At 39.4% G+C, this 23,291-nt stretch overlaps 4 protein-coding genes across 4 annotated transcripts; 1 reads left to right on the forward strand and 3 right to left on the reverse strand.

Annotated features, from left to right (window-relative positions):
* The first annotated feature begins 3,546 nt into the window (after positions 1-3,546).
* On the forward strand, positions 3,547-4,599 carry taar11 (trace amine-associated receptor 11). The gene has a single exon (XM_026930241.3). The coding sequence runs from the start codon at positions 3,566-3,568 to the stop codon at positions 4,553-4,555; it is 990 nt and encodes a 329-aa protein (XP_026786042.2). The 5' UTR covers positions 3,547-3,565; the 3' UTR covers positions 4,556-4,599.
* Positions 4,600-6,697: 2,098 nt separating this feature from the next.
* LOC128317877 (trace amine-associated receptor 1-like) lies at positions 6,698-7,729 on the reverse strand. Its single transcript, XM_053231859.1, has one exon. The coding sequence runs from the start codon at positions 7,727-7,729 to the stop codon at positions 6,698-6,700; it is 1,032 nt and encodes a 343-aa protein (XP_053087834.1).
* A 10,651-nt stretch (positions 7,730-18,380) lies between these two features.
* LOC117596618 (trace amine-associated receptor 1-like) lies at positions 18,381-19,447 on the reverse strand. The gene has a single exon (XM_034302158.2). It carries the CDS (start codon positions 19,410-19,412, stop codon positions 18,381-18,383), a length of 1,032 nt encoding a protein of 343 aa, XP_034158049.2. The 5' UTR covers positions 19,413-19,447.
* A 2,783-nt stretch (positions 19,448-22,230) lies between these two features.
* On the reverse strand, positions 22,231-23,291 carry LOC113536423 (trace amine-associated receptor 1-like). The gene has a single exon (XM_034301875.2). The coding sequence runs from the start codon at positions 23,260-23,262 to the stop codon at positions 22,231-22,233; it is 1,032 nt and encodes a 343-aa protein (XP_034157766.2). The 5' UTR covers positions 23,263-23,291.

Consider the following 23,291-nt stretch of genomic DNA (forward strand, 5'->3'; position numbering starts at 1 on the left):
GTGGAAGATATAACTGACGAACCAAAACTAAAAACCGAGACCTTGGAATTATACATTTTTATACTGAGATTGTAGGATACTGAGGCTTAATATTTTATCCCTCAGTAAGGTCAAAGCAGAAACAACAACCTTAAATATGTATTTATACTTTTATCCAATATTTTTATTCAGTGGCACATAAATAATTAATGAAATAAATCACTCAAACAACTAAATTTTTGCCAAAAAAGGCAGAACTAAGTTTTTGAAAGTTCACAACAGTGGAATATTTATACTAATATTTGCCTTGTTTTGTAGTTTCCTGTACTACAATGGTCACATCCTCCTGATGTTGTCTAACTCAGGTTTTTTGTTTGTTTGTTTTTGAGATATCTTACTAAATAAGGCCACGTTCACCACTCAGCTTCGTTAAATTCCTTGAAAAATGTAAATATATGCAGGTGTCATTTCTCATAAACTTGTATTTGTTTCCCGTAAGGAAACGATGCATGATAAACCGTAAGCCAATCGAGTGCGATTCCAGCCACATGAGGGGGAAATTACATGTTTGATTGGTTTATAGTCAGCAGTGATTCTTTTCTCTTTCCTCTCTTACTTCCTATAAATATATGAAAGTAGACCATTTGTTAGTGTTTGATCAGAAATCAGCCACTCAGTCATTCAGAGGTAATTTTTTAAAAGTTTTCCAGATATAATTAATTATGCATAATGATAATGTAAATAAAATGTAAGTAACATGCAAATGCAGCTAAATTTATGTATTTTATGTACTGTATTTTTACTGTAATTTTTTTGTAGTTTGTTCTTCATCTTTTAACAGATGGTGCACGTGGTGGTGGTTCTGATAAACTCCACTTCTTTCTCTCTCTCTCTCTCTCTCTCTCTCTCGATCTATCTATCAATCGGTACGTTAGTGTGCAAAAGTCTTAAGCAAATGTAAAGAAATAGAGCAAAGCAAAGATGCTTCCAAAAAATAAAGAAGTCAAACATTTCTATCTACAACAACAGATTATAAAGAGCAGTAAACAGTAATAACCTAAACCATGTTTGTCTTTCAACCTGTACCAGTTCTCTCAGGTTCATTGTTGTGAAGGAAATCAGCTGTAAGATTTTCTTGAGTGTTGGAGAACCTGAAACTGTTCTTCTTGACCCTTGATAAAATGTAATATCTTTTATTTAGCTTTAAAGGTATACAGATGTTTCACTGTAAACACTGTAAGGCCAACCTGATATATATAAAAGAATGTGAGAAGACTTTTGCACAGTACTGTAATTTAATATAAATGTAGAAGTAGTATGCTTCTATAGAACTGTGTGTGTGTGTGTGTGCTTCTAAATCTGTAACATTTATAAAATGTTTTTGTGGTAATAGACAATTGCCGTGTTCCTCTGTCTAATCAGGTTAAAAGTTTGGGTGTGATCTTCGATAAAACTTTGTCTTTTGAAGCTCATATTAACAGTGTTACCCGTTCTGCATTCTTCCACATTAGGAATATCAATCGTCTGTGTCCTGTCCTTTCACTGAAGAGTACTGCTACTCTTGTGCATGCTCATGTAACATCACGGATCGACTATTGTAATGCTTTGTTTTATGGGCTTCCTTCCAAATCACTTCACAAACTACAGTTGGTACAAAATGCTGCTGCTCGAGTTATTACCAAAACTTCCATCTCTGAACGCATCTCTCCTGTTTTACAAAATTTGCATTGGCTCCCAGTTAAATTCCGTGTAAATTTCAAAATTTTTACTTTTAACTTACAAAGCACTCAACAATTTGGCTCCTTCATATCTCTTAGATCTTCTTCATATACACACTCCTTCTCGCATTTTAAGATCGGCTTCTGCACTTACTCTCAAGCCCTCGGACAACCTCCATGGGGTCACGAGCTTTTGGTTATGCGGCTCCCCATTTATGGAACTCACTTCCTGTAGAAGTTCGCAATAGTTCAAGTCTTCCAGTCTTTAAATCTCGTCTTAAACCTTATTTTTTTAGGCAGGTTTTTATGTGATTTTACGTTAGTTTGTTGTATTGACTTTTATTGTTTAATGTTATTGTTTCACACGGTTTTATGGACTTTGTAAGGTGTCCTTGAGTGCCGTGAAAGGCACCTATAAATAAAATGTATAATAATAATAATAATAATAATAATAATAATAATAATAATATTTTTTTTTAAATGTGGATGTTGAAGTTGAAAAGCCACTCAGTGGGATACTAAAGTCCAGAGAATGTAGAAGAGTTTTCTCACTTTAGCGGAAACATGTTAACGGATGTTTGTTGAAGTTGAAGTTTGTCCCTGTTGTTCATGAAAATCTTTATTATAATGCTGTATTATAGTCAGTTTCTTCAGCATTAAGTTGATTGGATGATTAGTGCTCTTTTATAAGGGGGAATAATCTATGACTTCTTTAAGACATCTGCAGTTGTAATATGTTGCTACAGGTCATACAGTAATATGAAAAATTAATGATAATTACAATGATAATATAATGATACAATGATTTAAAAAATTGCTTGTCTTACAGTTTCACACTTAAATTACATAAAAAATCAACTTTTACGTGTTTATTATTTTATTTTATTATTTTCCTGTTGTTTTTGCTACTTAGATTTTTTTTTTTCTATAACGTAAAATTTGTATTTGTAGAGTTTCGAATATTGTCCTGAATGTCACACCATAATGTTATGTTTGTGTTTTTTACTGTGTGAAACATCCAGCATCCGGTCTGTGATATAAAGGAAGGTTTAAAGTTAAAAGTAAACATGCTGAACCAGAACCAGACAAGGATTTTATTTATTATACTAATATAATACACATATGTTTAGTGTATGTCAAAGGTAAATTGTGAATAATGGCATCACACTGTTATGATTCTGTATTTAGTCAATACGAAGGAATATTTTTAGGCTTCATGGTATATATGTGTGTGTAATATCAAAATATACATAAAAACTATACCAATAGGACTGGGTTATACTCCCATATAAGTAGACGTGTTGATTGGAATTTTTGACGTGTTTTTTGGTGTTTTGTATTTAATATCACTAGTCATAGAAAGGATAACCATGCTAAGATTAAATAATACTAATAATAATAATGATAATAATAAACAGCCAGATGTAGCCAACGTCAGTTAATACCACTTAACCACAAAAGCTCATTAGGTATTTGTACACAAAACTCATTTAGGTGTTTAATAACATGGCTGTTAGTAACAAAAGAAACATTTTTCATCAAGTGGTCAGATCAAAGCACTAACAATGTATTTGTCAGATACACAGTGAAAATAGAGAGCTACATCACCTGTCACTCAGGATCAAATTACATGTAAAAATTACAAAAATACCTCCCTTGCCATTGACTCTTTAACACTTATGGTGTGAAAGGTAATGTTTAAATAATGAAATATTTCATCCTGTTGTCCTTGTGTCTGTGGATGGAACTTCACACAGTAAATACACAAGGTTTCTCTTTTTCAAGCATGCAAAGTGTGAGTAACCCCCTAAACAATCTCATATTTTCTGTATTTTTAGGCTTTCATTAATTGATCCACTTCACTAAAGATGAACGCGAGCCTGTCTGGATCGCACGAGTCCGCTGCTCTGTGTTACGATTCTCTGAACAACTCGTGTCCTCGGACCGTGTACCCACTCACCTTGCGCTTTTCTTTCTACTTCCTCTTCACCTCCATCTTCATCCTCACTATAAGTGGAAACCTGTTAGTCATCTTTGTCATCTTGCTTTCCCAGAATCCCCTTTCAGCAGCCACCAATCATCTGATTCTGTCTCTGTCTGTGGCTGGGGTTGTGATCGGAGGATTCGTGATGCCGCACAGCATGGTGCGCTCCATCGAAACCTGCTGGTACTTTGGCCAGATTTTCTGTGAATTTCACACCACCATCGATGTTGTCCTGTGTAACACCACCGTGTGGCACCTTACCTTCATCTCTGTTGATCGTTACTTGGCCATCTTTCATCCTCTGCAATACCGAAACCTGATGACCAACATAACTGCCGCGACCATGATCAGTTCCAGTTGGGGTCTGGCGTTAGTGTTTGGCTTTGCCATTGTCATTTCAAATCCGCAAGTCAAGATCAGGGATGATTTTTATAAATCCTGTGTGGGAGGATGTTTTTCTTTGCATGCCAGAGAAATCGGGGTGGAATATTCAATCATCTTCTACTTTATCCCTGTGTGCATCATAATCACTGTTTATAGCAGGATATTTTTTGTGGCACAAAGACACGCCAAAGTGATTCACAGCTACAATAAAGGCCCAACACTTTCTGCACAATTGACAGCTAAAGATCTCAAAGCTACCAAAACACTTGCTATAGTTGTTGGAACCTTCCTTTTTTGCTGGACGCCATTTTTTATGTGCAATATTATCGACCCATTAATAGGCCATTTGATCCCTACCCTTTTGTATGAATGTCTTATGTGGGTTGCATACTTAAATGCAATGTTTAATCCCTTAATATACGTGTTTTTTTATAGCTGGTTCAGAAAAACAGCAAAGATCCTGCTGAGCAAACTGTTCATGCAGATATAACTCAAGTGTAAAAGATGTAGCAGCAAATATCACCCTATCTATATGTATGTGGAATTTTAGATATTCCATAAAGCTGAGAATAGTTAAATGTAAATGCATCTTGTACATTCTAATAAATGTAATCTAATGTCCTGTAATGAGTCCTGTAATGAGTCCTGTTGAAATGAGTGCATTATAATCTTTTTATATAAAATTTGACACAAATTAAAGAAGCTATTGTCTGCGTAAACATGAAACAGTGACGTTAAAGGTATCAGAAAACCAGCAGGACTTGTTAAACTCAGCGAAGAACCTCTTAGAAGACACCAAGACTTTACAGCCAATGTGAGTTGGTTTATATGTAGAGCAATGATGAGCGCTAATTACAAACTGGTGAGAACAATTACAGGTAACCATGGTAACAACCCAGTATTTGGGTAATGATGCTCTCTGGTGTTGAAATATGGAATATTCATGGGTGGCTCTCCAAGGTGGTCCAGGTTCCTTTTACCCTCGGGATGGGGCAGGATGGTTGGGATTATCATGGTGGACGCCTTGTATAACTCACCGATTCCCAACCTTAGTCCTGGAGAACTTCTTTTAGTGCCTTAACACACACAGTCTAAGTAAGGAGAAGTGGTTAATTAGCTGATTAGTTGAATTGGCTGTGTTCTGAGCAGGGAAATCACCAGGTATAAGCGATGGATTATGGATGTCGATGTTACCCTGAAGCACCTTTTAAAGCCGTAGCAGGAGCATGGCGTCAGGGAACCTGGTAGCAGGCCACAGTTCCAGGGTTGATAATAATGTATCCTGTCTCAATTGTAAGTTGTTTTGGATAAAAGCAACAGCAAAATGAAATAAATGTATTTGTTTCTGACAGCTTAGGGTTCGATTATGATCCCAGAAGTGATTGGCAAGGAAGGTCAAGATGTCCTCCAGTGCTCAACAGGAAAGCAGTAAATGACATGTGTATATACTGTTCTAGGGTTAGTGTTTTCCCATGAGAGGCTCTCCCATGAACTCGCATCTCAACCAGCAATGTGGCGACTGAGCCTGTACGCAGTACTGGAGCTTTATTAATTTAAAGAAACAATTCAAATTAAAAATTTCAAGTGTTGTATAAAGAATATGCAACATCAAATCTGACATCAAACATATGTCACTGGAGTTTCTGGGCATGGGAAAATAAAGGTTCAGGGAGAATAGTCAGTTACTGGTACGGCTTCCTGAATGAACAGGTCTTTTTAATTTTAGGCAAACCAGCATTGAAGAAAAAAAAAACAGGATACAAGCAAAAGATGGAAACCAAACAGTTGAGAGCAGTGATGATTAAATTTCTGTGAAACAGGTGGAGGTAAAACACACTGGTGGATAAAAATGTGTGTAAATATTAGTCTTGCATTGGCTTTGATCGCATATTGCAAGCTTACCAAGGCCCATTTTTCTCTAAAGGGCTTTATAGAAAAAGCATTAAGCATGAACCTAGGATCAGATTCATCAGGTCTATATAGGTGTTTCCATTATAATATGCGAAAGTAGATCAAACATTTTTCAGAGAATTTTTTATTTTTTTTGCTGAAGATATAGATGTGACACATTGAATTTTTTAGAATAATGGAGAAACACGATTTATGAAATGAATCAATTATCATGCTTTCATTGTGAAGATATTTTACAATGTCCCACTTATATCAAGACTGGACACTGTATAACAAACAAAACTCCACTGTTTCTGCATTTCTATTTAAAAAATAATTATAGATTGATTAAGATACAGTGTTGAATATTACTATTTTAACATGAGGCCATAATGAGAGCTGAAGCAAAGAGGCTTTATTGGGTTTATTTCTTAATGCACATCTTGATATCTATCTAAATATTGTTAATACATTAGTGTGTCCCTTTGATCATTTGCACAGATTTTATATCAACAGAAACAAAATTATTGGTTGATGATCCCCAAAAGGGGATCCATTTCCATGATCAGGTTTCATAGTTAAAGCAGTGAGGCACAGGCAGGAATAGAAATTAGAAATGAAAGGAAAGGGAAAGCTATTGCTGTCCTCTTTTTCACTGCTCAAACGTTCTTTGTAACATTTTTATTTAATCACAGGGTTAATTAAAACTTAGGAACATGGAGCTTCAGCATGAAAAAATCAATCAAAACAGTCTGGTGTGTGAAGAATTGGCTCGAAATATTCCACCAGACAGAATGACTCTAAAAGCATGTCTGAACCAGCTGTAGAAAAAGGCATACACTATCGGATTACATGTTGAATTAAAATATCCCACCCAAAGGAATAAATCAAACAGAATCGGAGGAATTGAATATCCTGTAAATGGATCTAAGCAGTTACAGATAAAAAATGGTACCCATGAAGTCAGAAAAACTCCCACGATTATGGCTAACGTTTTTGTGGCCTTCCTTTCTGACTTGCTTATAGTGGATTTTTCCTCAGCTGTCTTGGTCTGTACATTTGTAGATTGAATTGCACGAGCTTGTCTTTGTGCAGTGCGAAATATTTTCACATACACGCAAAGCATGATTACTGCAGGGATGTAAAAGCAGAGCACAGGAAACACTACAGCTGCCGCTTTAGCTTGAAAAACCATACATGCACCCTCACAAAGGAAGGTATTGTAATAAAACTCTTCATTTCCAAGAATATTGAGCTCCAGAAATATCATGCCAAATCCAAGTGCTGCAGAAATGCCCCAACACACTGTGATCATGAATCTAATGGTATTCGGAGTCATTTTACTGTGATACAGAAGCGGATGACATACAGCATAATATCGATCTAAAGAAATAATACACAGGTTTAAAATGGATGCAGTGCACACAGTGACATCCAAACTGCTGTGTATTTTACAAAAGGTGCTTCCTAAATACCAGCAAGTTTCCACAGAGCGGATCATGCTAGGAGGCATCACTATTCCTCCTACAAGCAGATCAGCAACAGCCAGAGAGAGAATGAGGTAATTAGTTGATGTGCGTAATTGTCTGAAATGTACAACAGTTATGATCACAAGCAGGTTTCCAATCACAGTGATAAGAGAAGAAGTGCTAAAGAGGATGTAGAGTAAAACTCGAACTTCCAGAGGATAATCAAACTTCAAACATGAGGTATTAAGGGAACTGAAACAAAGTGAAGGCTCCTCCAGTATATCCAAATCGATGATATTGTCCATCTACAGCACTCACAACAAGTTCTGGATCTGAGAAAATTAGTAGTGAGATAATAATAATATCACAAAATCATATTAATCTAGTTATGACATCTACTAGACTATGATGTATTGCTTTTATAATAACTTGCAAATGGTAGTGTTTACATTCTATTACATTCCAAACAGTTCTTTTATAATAATCCTTCATACCTCTCCATGCACCATGTAGATAAACTAAACCAAGGAGAAGAAAGTCTAAATTTATAGTCTATCTTCGCCAATAGCAGCGAATCAGATTAATCCCTGGTGGTGAATGATGGCACTGAATCAGGTTTATTCCTTTTTTAAAAACCAAAAGTTAATAGAGTTGAAAAAAAAATAGGATATCATAACATTGTGACCCTGTCCATCACTTTAAATGTCATGTGGTTTCATTCATTGTTGTCTCACTTTAGCCAGATTACACATGCACAGCTTTGAGTAAAACCAGCAGCTGGCGAAAAAATTTTTACAAGCTACCTGCCTTTTTTTTTTTTACACCTTTTCAGACCTTAACCAAATTTCATACTGTTTGATTTTTTTCCCCACCATTTTCTTCCCAATTTGGGCTTGCCCATTCCCACCCACTAGCTTATGCTGCATTTGTGGTGCCTTGTAAGTGGTAATTTGCAAGTTGATATAATATCTCTATAATATTTCTCACCTCGGCACGTTCAGTGTGAAGTGGAAAAAAAAAACGGATGCCTCCATGAAAGTGTCTCTTTTGTTTGTTGTTGTCAGAGCATGTAAGGCTCATAAAAAGCTTCTTTAAACACACTTTTACAGTTACAGTCCTGAGTGACTACTGGTTCTTTCTTACTATAGTGAACTTCAAACATTCATGCAACATTTTGGACTGAAATTTCAGCACAGCAACAACAGCAGACACTAGCGAGTAGCTTAGCAACAAGCTAGCCAGCGGACAATAGCAAGTAGCTTAACAGCAACCAACTAACCAGCTGACATTAGTGAAAACTCTAACGTTGATGATTACCTTCTCAAAACAGTAATTAGAATGGATAATGTTATAAATTTAATCTAGTATTGTGTGTGTATATTAACTGAGAATTACAAGTTTCAACTTCACCTCGAACACACCATTAATCTTCCCTATCACATGATAACGACCAACCAGGGGAAAAAGAGCTAACAACCCTGTTCTGCATACATGAGCTTACAGATATCCACAGAGGTGTCATGTCAGCACTGGATTTGTCCATGAACTCCAATTCCCAGAACCCACCACAGCATCACATGATGGTCAGTCCAGACTCCATTTCCCATTGCCTACAGCCACTATCACAGTTACGTTCACCTGACTACTGATTACACACACCTGGACTCAATCAAGCACACACAAATACCCCAGACTCTCATACACTCAGCGTGAAATCTCTGTGTTGCTCTGAGTCGCTCCAAGTTTACCTCATGATGATTCCAAGCCTTTGTATTTTGTGCTATCTGGTTTTGATCTTGTTCTGGTTTTTGATTCTGGGTTTGCCCTTGAAAATCTGTTTGATGATCACCTGACCCGAGCCTGTTTTTTGACTGTTGGGACAAATTCTTGGATTTGGCTACCTGTTGCAATAATGCCTACCTGCAATTGCAATCTTCTCTGCCGTCTGACAGGAGGGCTGAGGCATTGTCAGAATTTGAACTTGCAGTCCCCTCATGATAGGGCAAACACTTCTATTGTGCCACTCTGGAGCCTCAGTATTATACCTATTTACTGTTTGAATTTTAACACATTTAAGCAGTCTATCTGTACAATTTTATCAGTCCAGCCTCAACCCCTTTTCCCATCATGATCCTTAAGGATCAGTGTTGGGTCCTGTCCTGCTTTCATTACTTACATTCTTCTCTCTAGTCGTTGCATTTTCACCCAATCGCCTGCCATGACCATCCACTCTAACCTTTACTTCTGTTTGGTGATGATTGAAAACTGGATGATGCAAAAACTTCTTAAACACAATGGTTATAAAACCAATCCATTATTTCTTCCATGCTTTTCAAAAAAATTCAGTTGGTCCCACCTCATTACCCTAGCTCTCTTGACTATGATACCCTGTTTATAAAAATCTTCTATGGCATCCCATCAAGGCTTGTTTTAATTCTATGATGTTCCTCTTCCTTTTCAAAACATTAAATTGATTTTGATTTGGCCTCTCCAGTCTCTTTGACCTCCTTTCCCTACATCCTTGTTTCTGATCTTTCTGTTCGTATTCCTAGCCAAATATGGTGAAAGTAGCAACAAGAATTGAACACAATCTCTGCTGAGGCACTCACCACACCAAGGACTATGCTTTTTTAACCATTTTCATCTGAAGGTGGTATGCTCTTATATTGAAAATGAAGCTTCCTCCTCTGTGGCACCACCCACTAATGTTGTATCTCCATCACTGATTATGGGGCAGATATGACAGGGACCACATACCACTGTCCTACCCCCCAGTGTGGGTAGATAAGGCTGAAAGTATTGTTAGGCACTATGTATATATTGTACACCACAGGAGCTATATGACTACTTATGAGTGCTTGTTAAGTTGGTCCAGAGATGCTCAGACGTATGAGTGTTTTAAAGTTAGTTTTTTGTGGCCTTGCATGACCAATGACCTTCATAAATGTGTTGGTGCTTGCAGAGCATTGTGCACCTGGAAATCTCTCACTCGGGTAACAGCAGGATAAGTCTACCCCGACCCCCCACCCCCACTCCTGATCTATAGCACCTGGTTCCTCACCATATCAAGTTGCCAACAAAAAATATTAATGATAGAATAGAATAGAATAGAATAGAATATGCCTTTATTGTCATTGTCACAAGTACAACGAAATTTAAAAGTGCTCTTCAGTCAGTGCCTAAATAATTTAATATGACAACAATGCTAAAATATAATAGTTTAAATACTTTAGAATTCCTAAAAATATGAATAAATAAGAATAAATATACCTTAAACTGCACAAGAGCATACCCACACACATGCAATATATAAAAATGTTGAACATGATTCTACATCCTACACATACCTCCACCGTTTTACAGATCCAGCAAGATACAGATTGAAATATTGTATGTTATTTTTTAGCAGCATTCAGAGCAGTTATTGCAATTGGATAAAAACTGTGCTTGAGTCTATTTGTCCTTGCATTAATTAACCTGTGCCGTCTGCCAGAAGGCAACAGTTCAAACAGAGAGTATCCAGGATGTGAGGTGTCTTTAGCTATGTTCTGTGCTTTTATAAGACAACAGGAGCTGTGTAAGTTTTCTAATGTGGGGAGAGGGCAGCCGACAATCTTTTGGGCGGTGTTGATGACCCTTTGGAGAGCTTTCCTCTGGGCCACTGTACAGCTGGTGTACCAAATGCATATACAGTATGTTACTACACTTTCAATGGAGGCTCTGTAGAAGGACACCAGCAGTCTTTGTGTGATGTTATTCTTCCTTAGTATCCTCAGGAAGTACAGTCTATGCTGGGCCTTTTTTAGTAGCACAGAGGTATTCACGCACCAGGATAGATTCTCCTCTATGTGGACTCCCAGGAAGCGGAAGTCTGCCATCCTCTCCACACAGTCCCCGTTGATGAGTAATGGTGGGATTTCTGTCTTTTTCCTCCTGTAGTCTATTATGAGTTCTTTGGTCTTTGAAGTGTTGAGGAAAAGGTTATTGGTCATGCACCATGCTGACAGCTGCTCCACCTCCTCTCTATAGGCAGACTCGTCCCCACCAGAAATAAGCCCCACCACTGTAGTGTCGTCTGCAAACTTTACGATGGTGTGGCTGTGATGGACAGAGGTGCAGTCATGTGTGTATAGGGAGTAGAGCAGGGGACTCAGCACACAGCCCTGAGGGAAACCAGTACTGAGGCTTAAGGCTGTAGAAATATGATGGCCTACTCTAACCCTCTGCCTGCGATCAGAGAGGAAGCTGCTGATCCACATGCAGGTTGTATGTGGGAGCCCCAGGTCCTCCAGCTTGACCACCAGCTTGTGTGGTAGGATGGTATTAAATGCAGAGCTGAAATCCACAAAAAGCATCCGCACATATCTCCCTTGCTGCTCCAGGTGTGATAGTGCAGCATGGAGTGCTGTTGCTATGGCATCTTCTGTGGATCGGTTCGATCTGTAGGCAAACTGGTGGGAGTCGAGGCTTGGGGGCAGGGCTGCTGTGATGTGACTGCGGACCAGTTTTTCAAAGCACTTCATGATTACTGGGGTGAGTGCCACTGGTCTGTAGTCATTGAGGCTGGAGATGTGGAGCTTCTTGGGCAGGGGGACTATGGTGGAGGACTTCAGGCAGGGTGGGACAGTGGCCTGTGCCAGGGATTGGTTGAAAATCCTTGTAAAGACTCCAGTCAGTTGGTCTGCACAATCCCTCAGCACACGTCCTGGGATGCCATCGGGACCAGCTGCCTTCCTCGGATTGATGGCCCGCAGGGTGCGCCTCACCTCATGTTCCTCGAAGGTGAGGATTGTGCTGCTGTGGGGTGTGTGGTGTAGCTGTGCCTCCTCTGTTGCAGTGACTTTGAAGCGGGCAAAGTAGATGTTCAGCTCCTCTGCCAGCGTGAGGTCACCTTCAGCAGCTCCAAGGTTGGACTTGTAGTTGGTGAGGTGCTGGACTCCCTGCCACACCTGCCGACTGTTGTTACTGTCCAGGTGTTTCTCAATCCTCCTTCTGTAGTCCGCTTTGGCCTCTCTGATGCCTCTCTTCAGGTTGGCTCAGGCTGCGCTGTAGAGATCTCTATTGCCGGTCCTGTAGGCAGTGTTCCTCTTTCTTAGCAGCTGCTGGACCTCCCGGGTCATCCAGGGCTTCTGATTGGGGTAGATCCTTATGCATTTGTCCACTGTGACAGTGTCTATGCAGTTCTTAATATAGCACAGTACACTGTCTGTGAACATCTCCAGGTTCTGATGTTCAAAGACCTCCCAGTTGGTCCTATCAAAGCAGTCCTGTAGCTGCTGTGAGGCACCGTCTGGCCATGTGGCAACAGTCTTTCTGATGGTGGGAGCAGTTTTCTTGAGGTGGGCATATGCGGGAGTTAAAAACAAGGACAGATGGTCAGACTGGCCCAGATGTGGTAGTGGTCTGGTCGTGTAGCCCATTTTGATGTTAGAATATACCTTGTCCAGAGTGTTCTCTCCCCTAGTAGCACACTTAACATGTTGGTGGAATTTAGGGAGTGCTATTTGTAAGTCTGCATGATTAAAATCCCCTGCTATGATCTGCACAGCTTCCGGGTACACGCTCTGCTGCTTGCTAATGCTACCATGTAAATGACCGATAGCCGAGCTAGCATTAGCATCCGGTGGAATGTAAACAGCAGTTACTAAAACAATGGTAAACTCCCTAGGAAGGTAAAAGGGTCTGCATTTAACAGTCAAATACTGCAGGTCTGTGGAGCAGTGTCTGTCTATAGTCACTGTGTGTGTACACCAGTTGTTATTAATGTACACACAGAGACCCCCTCCTCTGCTCTTACCGGAGTCCATTGTCCTGTCCTGCCGCTGCATAGTGTAGCCTGCTAGCTCAGTAGTCGAGTCCGGAATAGATGGATAGATGGAATAGCCAGGACTCTGTGATTAACAGCACGCAACTGTTCCTCATCGCGTTGTTGGTTGCTGTCTGTAGTCTTAGTTCGTCCATCTTATTTGCGAGGGATCTAGCGTTAGTGACAAACAAGCTGGGAAGCGATGGTTTAAACGGCTGCCTCCTTAGTCTCGTTAGCACACCAGCCCTGCAGCCCCGCTTCTGCTTCCTGTCTCTGCGCCGTCTGCGCCACCTCACCGCTGGGATAATAATCCACGGCGAGCCGGGAATCCTTGCTATATCCACCGGGATATTATGCGAGCGGATAAACTCGGCTGTAACACTGCTTTTAAAACAAATTCCAATCTTTAGGAGGTCACTTTGGCTGTAGATGTTGTTCGCATAACAAAAAGTACCCCAGATGAGAAAAACCACGTAAACACAAAGCAAAACAAAACACTGACTGTACAAGGACTGAGCCGCAGCAACTATGTGCGCCGCCATCTTCCTTCCTTCCAATCGTTAATCATTAATCGATAGTTAACAGTTTCTACAGCCACACATCTTCTACATCTTCTGCCTACCAGTGCATCCCTGAGAATACTGTGCTCCAGGGTCCATGGATCCGGGTGCACAGTTCAAGTACAGGTTTTGGAAAGTGGCCAGTGGCCAAGTTTACTGCTAAGACTACCAGGACTATCCTGCATCACTGGTGGTTGGTCATGCACCACCACTCAGGGTTGGCTTTAGAAGTAGGAGCCAGTGGTAAGAGCGCTGTCAATAAGGCTGTCAACTGCCTCTTGAATGAGCTACTTTTTTTGAGCAATGCTCAGGTACATGATTTGCTGGCTCTAGGCCTCCAGCATACCTTTTTTATTTTTACACTCAAGTCTTATATTCTTAATTCTCTTTGGGTTGTGTTCCAATCATTGCTTGTGCTTTCTTAGTTTTAATTCTCATATTGCAAAGCTGTCTGCTTCATATTTAATGTGTTTCTCTGCAATTCTAATTTGTTTAGTTGTAATATTTGGTGAACTTTAAACAATAGTTCATATGAAATGGAAATATCAAACACATCAAAGTCTGTTTATGACATGAAAGAGAGTTTAAAATGCCCTAAAATCTAAATTTCTCTGAAATATTTTTTTTTCTAAAAATTGTAATGTCACGACATTTCATTTGAACAGTGTTGCATTCTACAATTTTATTATCAGCACATTTTATTTTATTGCCATGCTGTCTTGTTTTATATACTGTACTTGAGCAATGATCAATGTAACAACACTGAGGGAAATGCAGCTCCAGCAGCCCTTTGATATGTGTACACAATTGATGGTAAAAATACAGGAGGAAGGAACGGGGCAGCAAATAAAATCTGGAGCTCCAGTTTACAAAAATTACTCATTTCTAAACACTTTTATTTCACCTAAAAGAAATGTTAAAATTTGGACCAAGCATATACAGTTTCATTTGGAACAAACAATCAGAACAATCGAGTGTGTGAGGAATTAGCTTGAAATATTCCCCCAGACAAAATTACTTCCAAAATCCCCAAATTAGTGATATTGTCCATCTACAGCCCTCACAAAAACTTGCTGATCTGGAGAAAATGAACATAAAAGACAAACTATTACATTACTACAACATAAAATAATTACATAAAATAATAAGTAATATTATGTCTGTAATACACAAAAAATAAATGACTTTGTCTAATACACAATGCATATGAACTCTAATAGTGCAGATTGCAAATGACTGTATTCATAATAATTGATCATACCTTACAATGTCAAGTGAAGTTAACCAAAGAGAAAAATGTCTAAATTTATAGTCTATCTTAGCCAATAACAGTCTGTCAGATTAATCCCTGGTGGACCATGAGGCGGGGAAAGAACAAACAGCCCAACTTCCAGAGAATAATGTAAGGTTTAATAAGGTTTATTCCATTAAAAAAATGCAACTGTAAATGATACTGATACTAATCATTCTGACCTAGGCCATAATGCTACATTTTATAGAAATGGGTTTGTAACACATTTTAAAATCCACATTATGTCTAATCTGCAACTTAGCAATCATTATAAACAAAGCAAACAATATTGAATTGAAGGTCCAAAAGGGACTTCCTGTGCTTGTAGACCATCCTAATGGCAGATATGTATGCACAGACAGGGTGTAACATGTAGTGAGTAGAGGATGGACACAAATGCGCAAACTCAGAATTGGCTTTATTAGGGCAAATCCAGAAATCAGTGTCAGAGTTCACAGTGGTGGTCAAAACACAGGCAGACTGGGTTATCACCAAAATATTCACAATCCTAAAAGAACTAACAGGCAAAGGTCTAGGAAACTAGGAATCACAATGGAACACTGAAACCCAGGCTTGGACTTAACAGGACAAATACACAATAATTCAATTCAATTTTATTTGTATAGTGCTTTTAACAATGGACATTGTCACAAAGCAGCTTTACAGAAATAAATGGATTCACAAAAATATATTGTAAATATTTGAATTTATCACTGTGAATTTATCCCTAATGAGCAAGCCAGTGGTGACGGTGGCAAGGAAAAACTCCCCGAGATGATATGAGGAAGAAACCTTGAGAGGAACCAGACTCAAAAGGGAACCCATCCTCATCTGGGTACAATGAATAGTGCAATTATAAATAAATCCCTTCTACTATTGTGTACTATATGGACAAATAGTGCAATTGTGCAACCAGTAAATTCATCACAGTTTTCGCAAGAAGTCCGGTTGGTTAAAATCTATCCACTGTCCACTGATGAAGGCCTGAGTACGAAGCTGCAGCCCCAAAGCCACTACAGCAATCGCAGTCCCAAGCCATTACAGTACAGCTCCCCATATGTGATCCCCAAGCCATCTCCAGGTGGCGCCATCCCCAGCAATCCAAACAGTTCTTCAGGCCGTCCATATGGGGCCACCCCCAGCATCAGTGAGCGAACTCAACCGATGAGAACTCCAACCAGAAGTAGGGCATCAGGATGGGTCAGACAGCGAGGAGGAGCAGAAGGGGTCAGGATCACTGGCATCTCTGGCATCTCAGAAGTAGCGTGTGTAGCTTGACAGAGAGTGAGGGAGAGAGAGAGAGATGGAGAGAAAGGAAAAGATTGTTAGGTGAGCTTTTGTCCTCTAATGGTTAAGGACAATGTACTTTGCATGCAGAGCGCAAGCAGGGACTCCAGCAGGACTAGCTATGACAGCATAATTAAAAGGGAGAGCCAGAAGCTAACACAGACATGAGGGATTCCTGGGACATAAAGCAGCAGCCACTCCACCGTCGACAAACCTGAGTGAACGTGTGAGAGTGGGGGGGAGACAGCATCCAAACATCCCAGTTCACCACAACACTCTATGCCTGTGAAACCCTCCAGACCTGCCCCTGTACCTAAGAAAACTATTCACAAAAGGCTTGACTAAACAAATATGTTTTCAGCCTAGACTTAAAGACTGAGACTGTGTCTGAGCCCCGAACACTAAGTGGAAGGCTGTTCCATAACTGTGGGGTTTGTAAGAGAAAGCTCTACCCCCAGCTGTAGCCCGCATTTTTCGAGGTACCAAAAAATAGCCTGCACCTTTTGATCTGTGTAGGCATGGTGGATCATAAAAGACCAAAGGTTCGCCCAGGTACTGTGGCGCGAGACCATTTAGTGCTTTATAGGTCAATAGTAGTATTTTATAATCAATATGAAATTTGATTGGGAGCCAATGCAGTGTGGATAAGATAGGGGTGATGTGGTCATATCTTCTGGTTCTAGTAAGGACTCTCGCTGCTGCATTCTGGACTAACTGGAGCTTGTTTATGCTTCTACTGGAGCATCCAGACAGTAAGGCATTACAATAATCCAACATAGAGGTAACAAAAGCCTGAACTAATTTTTCTGCATTGTATAGTGACATTATATTTCTTATTTTAGCAATATTTCTGAGATGAAAGAAAGCGATCCTAGTTATATTATCTACATGAGCTTCAAAAGAAAGACTAGAGTCGATAATCACACCAAGGTCTTTTACTGCTGCAGATGATGAAACAAAAAGGTCATCCAGAGTTATTATGTAATCAGAAAGCTTACTTCTAACTGCATGTGATCCTAGTACAAGTACTTCAGCCTTATCAGAATTAAGTAAGAGAAAGTTAGAGAAAGTTAATAAGATGTCTGTGACACCTGCTCTGGGTCAGGAAGAGAATGAGGTTTTAGCTTCATGGTAATTTTGGATCCTGGTTTATTTGTACTAGAGTGAGGATACATTTTTCAATGGTTACTCCAAAACACTTCTGTAAGTCTCTATAGCTAAGAGTGTGTGCTATATGCTTTAAATGTCATTATGATAACTGTCTCTGCTGTCGTAGGGAGGAAAGAGTGGTTTAAACTCTGCAACACCGTTAGAAGGTATACACCTGTTGAAATAGTGAATAGTGGGATTTTATTCATTAAAATATACATGGGTGATTTTCCTCGCTAATGTCACATATGGTTTGATCATTAAGATCTACACATAGTGCAGTGGTGGCTCAGCAGATAGGGCTCTGTATTACTGAGTTATAAGGTTGTGAATTTGAATCCTGTTACCACCAAGCTGTTGCTCTTGAGCCCTTGAGCAAGGCCCATAACCCTCATCTATTCAGCTCAATTACAAGATGCTTTGGAAAAATGTGTCTGCCAAATTAATAAATGTGAATCTCCAGGTGTATTTCTGTAAGTCTGCTTTGTGACAATGTCTGCTGTTAAATTTCATATGCAGTTAAGTTCAGCTGAAAGAAATTATGAAATGTTCACCCAGGTTGTATTACATTAACTCTTTTTATTGCTATGTTAGATTATTCTACTTAAAACATACTATATTTCATCTATCATCTTCATCAAGGACATCCACAGTGACTGGTCCAGCCTGGTAGTTTTGGTTCCCAAAGTTGACTGTTCGGTCAGGTTTTGTGTGGACTTTAGAAAAGTCATGAAGATGAAATTTAAGCAGAAAATATTACATCTTTGCCTTAGATTTATAAACACCAGGCATTGTTAAACAGTTTTGTTTCACCTGTGAAAATGATAATTAGCCAAGCACAAAGTTTAATGTGAAACAAATAATTAAAACAATTTGGTGTGTGAAGAATGAGCCAGGAATATTTCACCAGACAAAATGACTCTAAAAGCATGTCTGAACCAACTGTAGAAAAATGCATACACTATGGGATTACATGTTGAATTGAAATATGCCACCCAGATTAAGACATCAAACACAACTGGAGGAACTGAATATCCTGTAAATGGATTTATGCAGTTACAGATAAAAAACGGTACCCATGAAGTCACAAAAACTCCCATGATTATGGCTAGTGTTTTAGTTGCCTTTCTTTCTGACTTGCTCATAGTGGCTTTTTCTCCTGCTGTCTTCATCTGTGCATTTGTGGATTGAATTGCACGAGCTTGTCTTTGTGCAGTGTGGAGGATTTTCATATACACACATAGCATGATTAATGCGGGCATGTAAAAACAAAGCGTAGAAAATACCATGGCTCCTACTTTGGCTTGGAACACCATGCAGGTGCCTTCACACACAAAGTTATTGTAATACAAATCTTCATTTCCAAGAATATTGATCTCCAGAAATATCATCCCGAACCCAACAGAAGCAGAAATCCCCCAACACACTGTGATCATGAATCTAATGGAAGTAGGAGTCATTTTACTGTAATACAGAAGCGGATGACATACAGCATAATATCGATCTAAAGAAATAATACACAGGTTTAAAATGGATGCAGTGCACACAGTGACATCCAAACTGCTGTGTATTTTACAAAAGGTGCTTCCTAAATACCAGCAAGTTTCCACAGAGCGGATCATGCCTGCTGGCATCACTATTCCTCCTACAAGCAGATCAGCAACAGCCAGAGAGAGAATGAGGTAATTAGTTGATGTGCGTAATTGTCTGAAATGTATGACAGTTATGATCACAAGCAGGTTTCCAATCACAGTGATAAGAGAAAAAGTGCTAAAGAGGATGTAGAGAAAAACCCGAACTTCCAGAGGATAATTAATCTTCAAACACGATGTATTAAGAGAACTGAAACAAAGTGAAGGCTCTTCCAAAATCCCCAAATTAGTGATATTGTCCATCTACAGCACTCACAAAAACTTACTGATCTGGAGAAAATGAACATAAAAGACAAACTATTGCATTACCACAACATTTACATAAAATAATAAGTAATATTATGTCTGTAATACACAAAAAATAAATGACTTTGTCTAATACACAATGCATATGAACTCTAATAGTGCAGATTGCAAATGACTGTATTCATAATAATTCATCATACCTTACAATGCCAAGTGAAGTTAACCAAAGAGAAGAACGTCTAAATTTATAGTCTATCTTAGCCAATAGCAGTCTATCAGATTAATCCCTGGTGGACCATGAGGCGGGGAAAAAACAAACAGCCCAACTTCCAGAGAATAATGTAAAGTTTAATAAGGTTTATTCCATTAAATACTCCCCGAGATGATATGAGGAAGAAACCTTGAGAGGAACCAGACTCAAAAGGGAACCCATCCTCATCTGGGTGCAACGGATAGTGCGATTATAAATAAATTCCTTCTATTATTGTGTACTATATGGACAAATAGTGCAATTGTGCAACCAGTAAATTCATCAGTTTTCGCAAGAAGTCCAGCTGGTTAAAATCTATCCACTGTCCACTGATGGAGTCCTCAGTTAAAAGCTGCTCGTGGCAACTGCAGCCCCAAAGCCACTACAGCAATCGCAGTCCCAAGCCATTACAGTACAGCTCCCCATATGTGATCCCCAAGCCATCTCCAGGTAGCGCCATCCCCAGCAATCCAAACAGTTCTTCAGGCCGTCCATATGGGGCCACCCCCAGCATCAGTGAGCGAACTCAACCGATGAGAACTCCAACCAGAAGTAGGGCATCAGGATGGGTCAGACAGCGAGGAGGAGCAGAAGGGGTCAGGATCACTGGCATCTCTGGCATCTCAGAAGTAGCGTGTGTAGCTCGACAGAGAGTGAGGGAGAGAGAGAGAGATGGAGAGAAAGGAAAAGATTGTTAGGTGAGCTTTTGTCCTCTAATGGTTAAGGACAATGTACTTTGCATGCAGAATGCAAGCAGGGACTCCGGCAAGACTAGCTATGACAGCATAATTAAAAGGGAGAGCCAGAAGCTAACACAGACATGAGGGATTCCTGGGACATAAAGCAGCAGCCACTCCACCGTCGACAAACCTGAGTGAACGTGTGAGAGTGGGGGGGAGACAGCATCCAAACATCCCAGTTCACCACAACACTCTATGCCTGTGAACCCTCCAGACCTGCCCCTGTACCTAAGAAAACTATTCACAAAAGGCTTGACTAAACAAATATGTTTTCAGCCTAGACTTAAAGACTGAGACTGTGTCTGAGCCCCGAACACTAAGTGGAAGGCTGTTCCATAACTGTGGGGTTTGTAAGAGAAAGCTCTACCCCCAGCTGTAGCCCGCATTTTTCGAGGTACCAAAAAATAGCCTGCACCTTTTGATCTGTGTAGGCATGGTGGATCATAAAAGACCAAAGGTTCGCCCAGGTACTGTGGCGCGAGACCATTTAGTGCTTTATAGGTCAATAGTAGTATTTTATAATCAATATGAAATTTGATTGGGAGCCAATGCAGTGTGGATAAGATAGGGGTGATGTGGTCATATCTTCTGGTTCTAGTAAGGACTCTCGCTGCTGCATTCTGGACTAACTGGAGCTTGTTTATGCTCCTACTGGAGCATCCAGACAGTAAGGCATTACAATAATCCAACATAGAGGTAACAAAAGCATGAACTAATTTTTCTGCATTGTGTAGTGACATTATATTTCTTATTTTAGCAATATTTCTGAGATGAAAGAAAGCGATCCTAGTTATATTATCTTCATGAGCTTCAAAAGAAAGACTAGAGTCGATAATAACACCAAGGTCTTTTACTGCTGCAGATGATGAAACAAAAAGGTCATCCAGAGTTATTATGTAATCAGAAAGCTTACTTCTAACTGCATGTGATCCTAGTACAAGTACTTTTGCCTTGTCAGAATTAAGTAAGAGAAAGTTAGAGAAAGTTAATAAGATGTCTGTGACACCTGCTCTGGGTCAGGAAGAGAATGAGGTTTTAGCTTAATGGTAATTTTGGATCCTGGTTTATTTGTACTAGAGTGAGGATACATTTTTCAATGGTTACTCCAAAACACTTCTGTAAGTCTCTATAGCTAAGAGTGTGTGCTATATGCTTTAAATGTCATTATGATAACTGTCTCTGCTGTCGTAGGGAGGAAAGAGTGGTTTAAACTCTGCAACACCGTTAGAGGGTATACACCTGTTGAAATAGTGAATAGTGGGATTTTATTCATTAAAATATACATGGGTGATTTTCCTCGCTAATGTCACATATGGTTTGATCATTAAGATCTACACATAGTGCAGTGGTGGCTCAGCAGATAGGGCTCTGTATTACTGAGTTATAAGGTTGTGAATTTGAATCCTGTTACCACCAAGCTGTTGCTCTTGAGCCCTTGAGCAAGGCCCATAACCCTCATCTATTCAGCTCAATTACAAGATGCTTTGGAAAAATGTGTCTGCCAAATTAATAAATGTGAATCTCCAGGTGTATTTCTGTAAGTCTGCTTTGTGACAATGTCTGCTGTTAAATTTCATATGCAGTTAAGTTCAGCTGAAAGAAATTATGAAATGTTCACCCAGGTTGTATTACATTAACTCTTTTTATTGCTATGTTAGATTATTCTACTTAAAACATACTATATTTCATCTATCATCTTCATCAAGGACATCCACAGTGACTGGCCAAGCCTTAGATTTATAAACACCAGGCATTGTTAAACAGTTTTGTTTCACCTGTGAAAATGATAATTAGCCAAGCACAAAGTTTAATGTGAAACAAATAATTAAAACAATTTGGTGTGTGAAGAATGAGCCAGGAATATTTCACCAGACAAAATGACTCTAAAAGCATGTCTGAACCAACTGTAGAAAAATGCATACACTATGGGATTACATGTTGAATTGAAATATGCCACCCAGATTAAGACATCAAACACAACTGGAGGAATTGAATATCCTGTAAATGGATCTATGCAGTTACAGATAAAAAACGGTACCCATGAAGTCAGAAAAACTCCCATGATTATGGCTAATGTTTTAGTTGCCTTTCTTTCTGACTTGCTCATAGTGGCTTTTTCTCCTGCTGTCTTCATCTGTGCATTTGTGGATTGAATTGCACGAGCTTGTCTTTGTGCAGTGTGGAGGATTTTCATATACACACATAGCATGATTAATGCGGGGATGTAAAAACAAAGCATAGAAAATACCATGGCTCCTACTTTGGCTTGGAACACCATGCAGGTGCCTTCACACACAAAGTTATTGTAATACAAATCTTCATTTCCAAGAATATTGAGCTCCAGAAATATCATCCCGAACCCAACAGAAACAGAAATCCCCCAACACACTGTGATCATGAATCTAATGGTATTCGGAGTCATTTTACTGTAATACAGAAGCGGATGACATACAGCATAATATCGATCTAAAGAAATAATACACAGGTTTAAAATGGATGCAGTGCACACAGTGACATCCAAACTGCTGTGTATTTTACAAAAGGTGCTTCCTAAGTACCAGCAAGTTTCCACAGAGCGGATCATGCTAGGAGGCATCACTGTTCCTCCTACAAGCAAATCAGCAACAGCCAGAGAGAGAATCAGGTAATTAGTTGGTGTGCGTAATTGTCTGAAATGTACGACAGTTATGATCACAAGCAGGTTTCCAATCACAGTGATAAGAGAAGAAGTGCTAAAGAGGATGTAGAGCAAAACCCGAACTTCCAGAGGATAATTAATCTTCAAACACGATGTATTAAGGGAACTAAAACAAAGTGAAGGCTCCTCCAGTATATCCAAATCAATGATATTGTCCATCTACAGCAGTCACAATGCCTTCCAGATCT

Source organism: Pangasianodon hypophthalmus, chromosome 30, assembly GCF_027358585.1.
Source record: "Pangasianodon hypophthalmus isolate fPanHyp1 chromosome 30, fPanHyp1.pri, whole genome shotgun sequence".
Classification (NCBI taxonomy): Eukaryota; Metazoa; Chordata; class Actinopteri; order Siluriformes; family Pangasiidae; genus Pangasianodon; species Pangasianodon hypophthalmus.

Excerpts from the sequence above, each read along its gene's own strand:
- LOC117596618 (XM_034302158.2), bottom strand. The coding sequence starts at position 19,412 with ATGGACAATATCACTAATTTGGGGATTTTGGAAGAGCCTTCACTTTGT.
- taar11 (XM_026930241.3), top strand. The coding sequence starts at position 3,566 with ATGAACGCGAGCCTGTCTGGATCGCACGAGTCCGCTGCTCTGTGTTAC.
- LOC128317877 (XM_053231859.1), bottom strand. The coding sequence starts at position 7,729 with ATGGACAATATCATCGATTTGGATATACTGGAGGAGCCTTCACTTTGT.
- LOC113536423 (XM_034301875.2), bottom strand. The coding sequence starts at position 23,262 with ATGGACAATATCATTGATTTGGATATACTGGAGGAGCCTTCACTTTGT.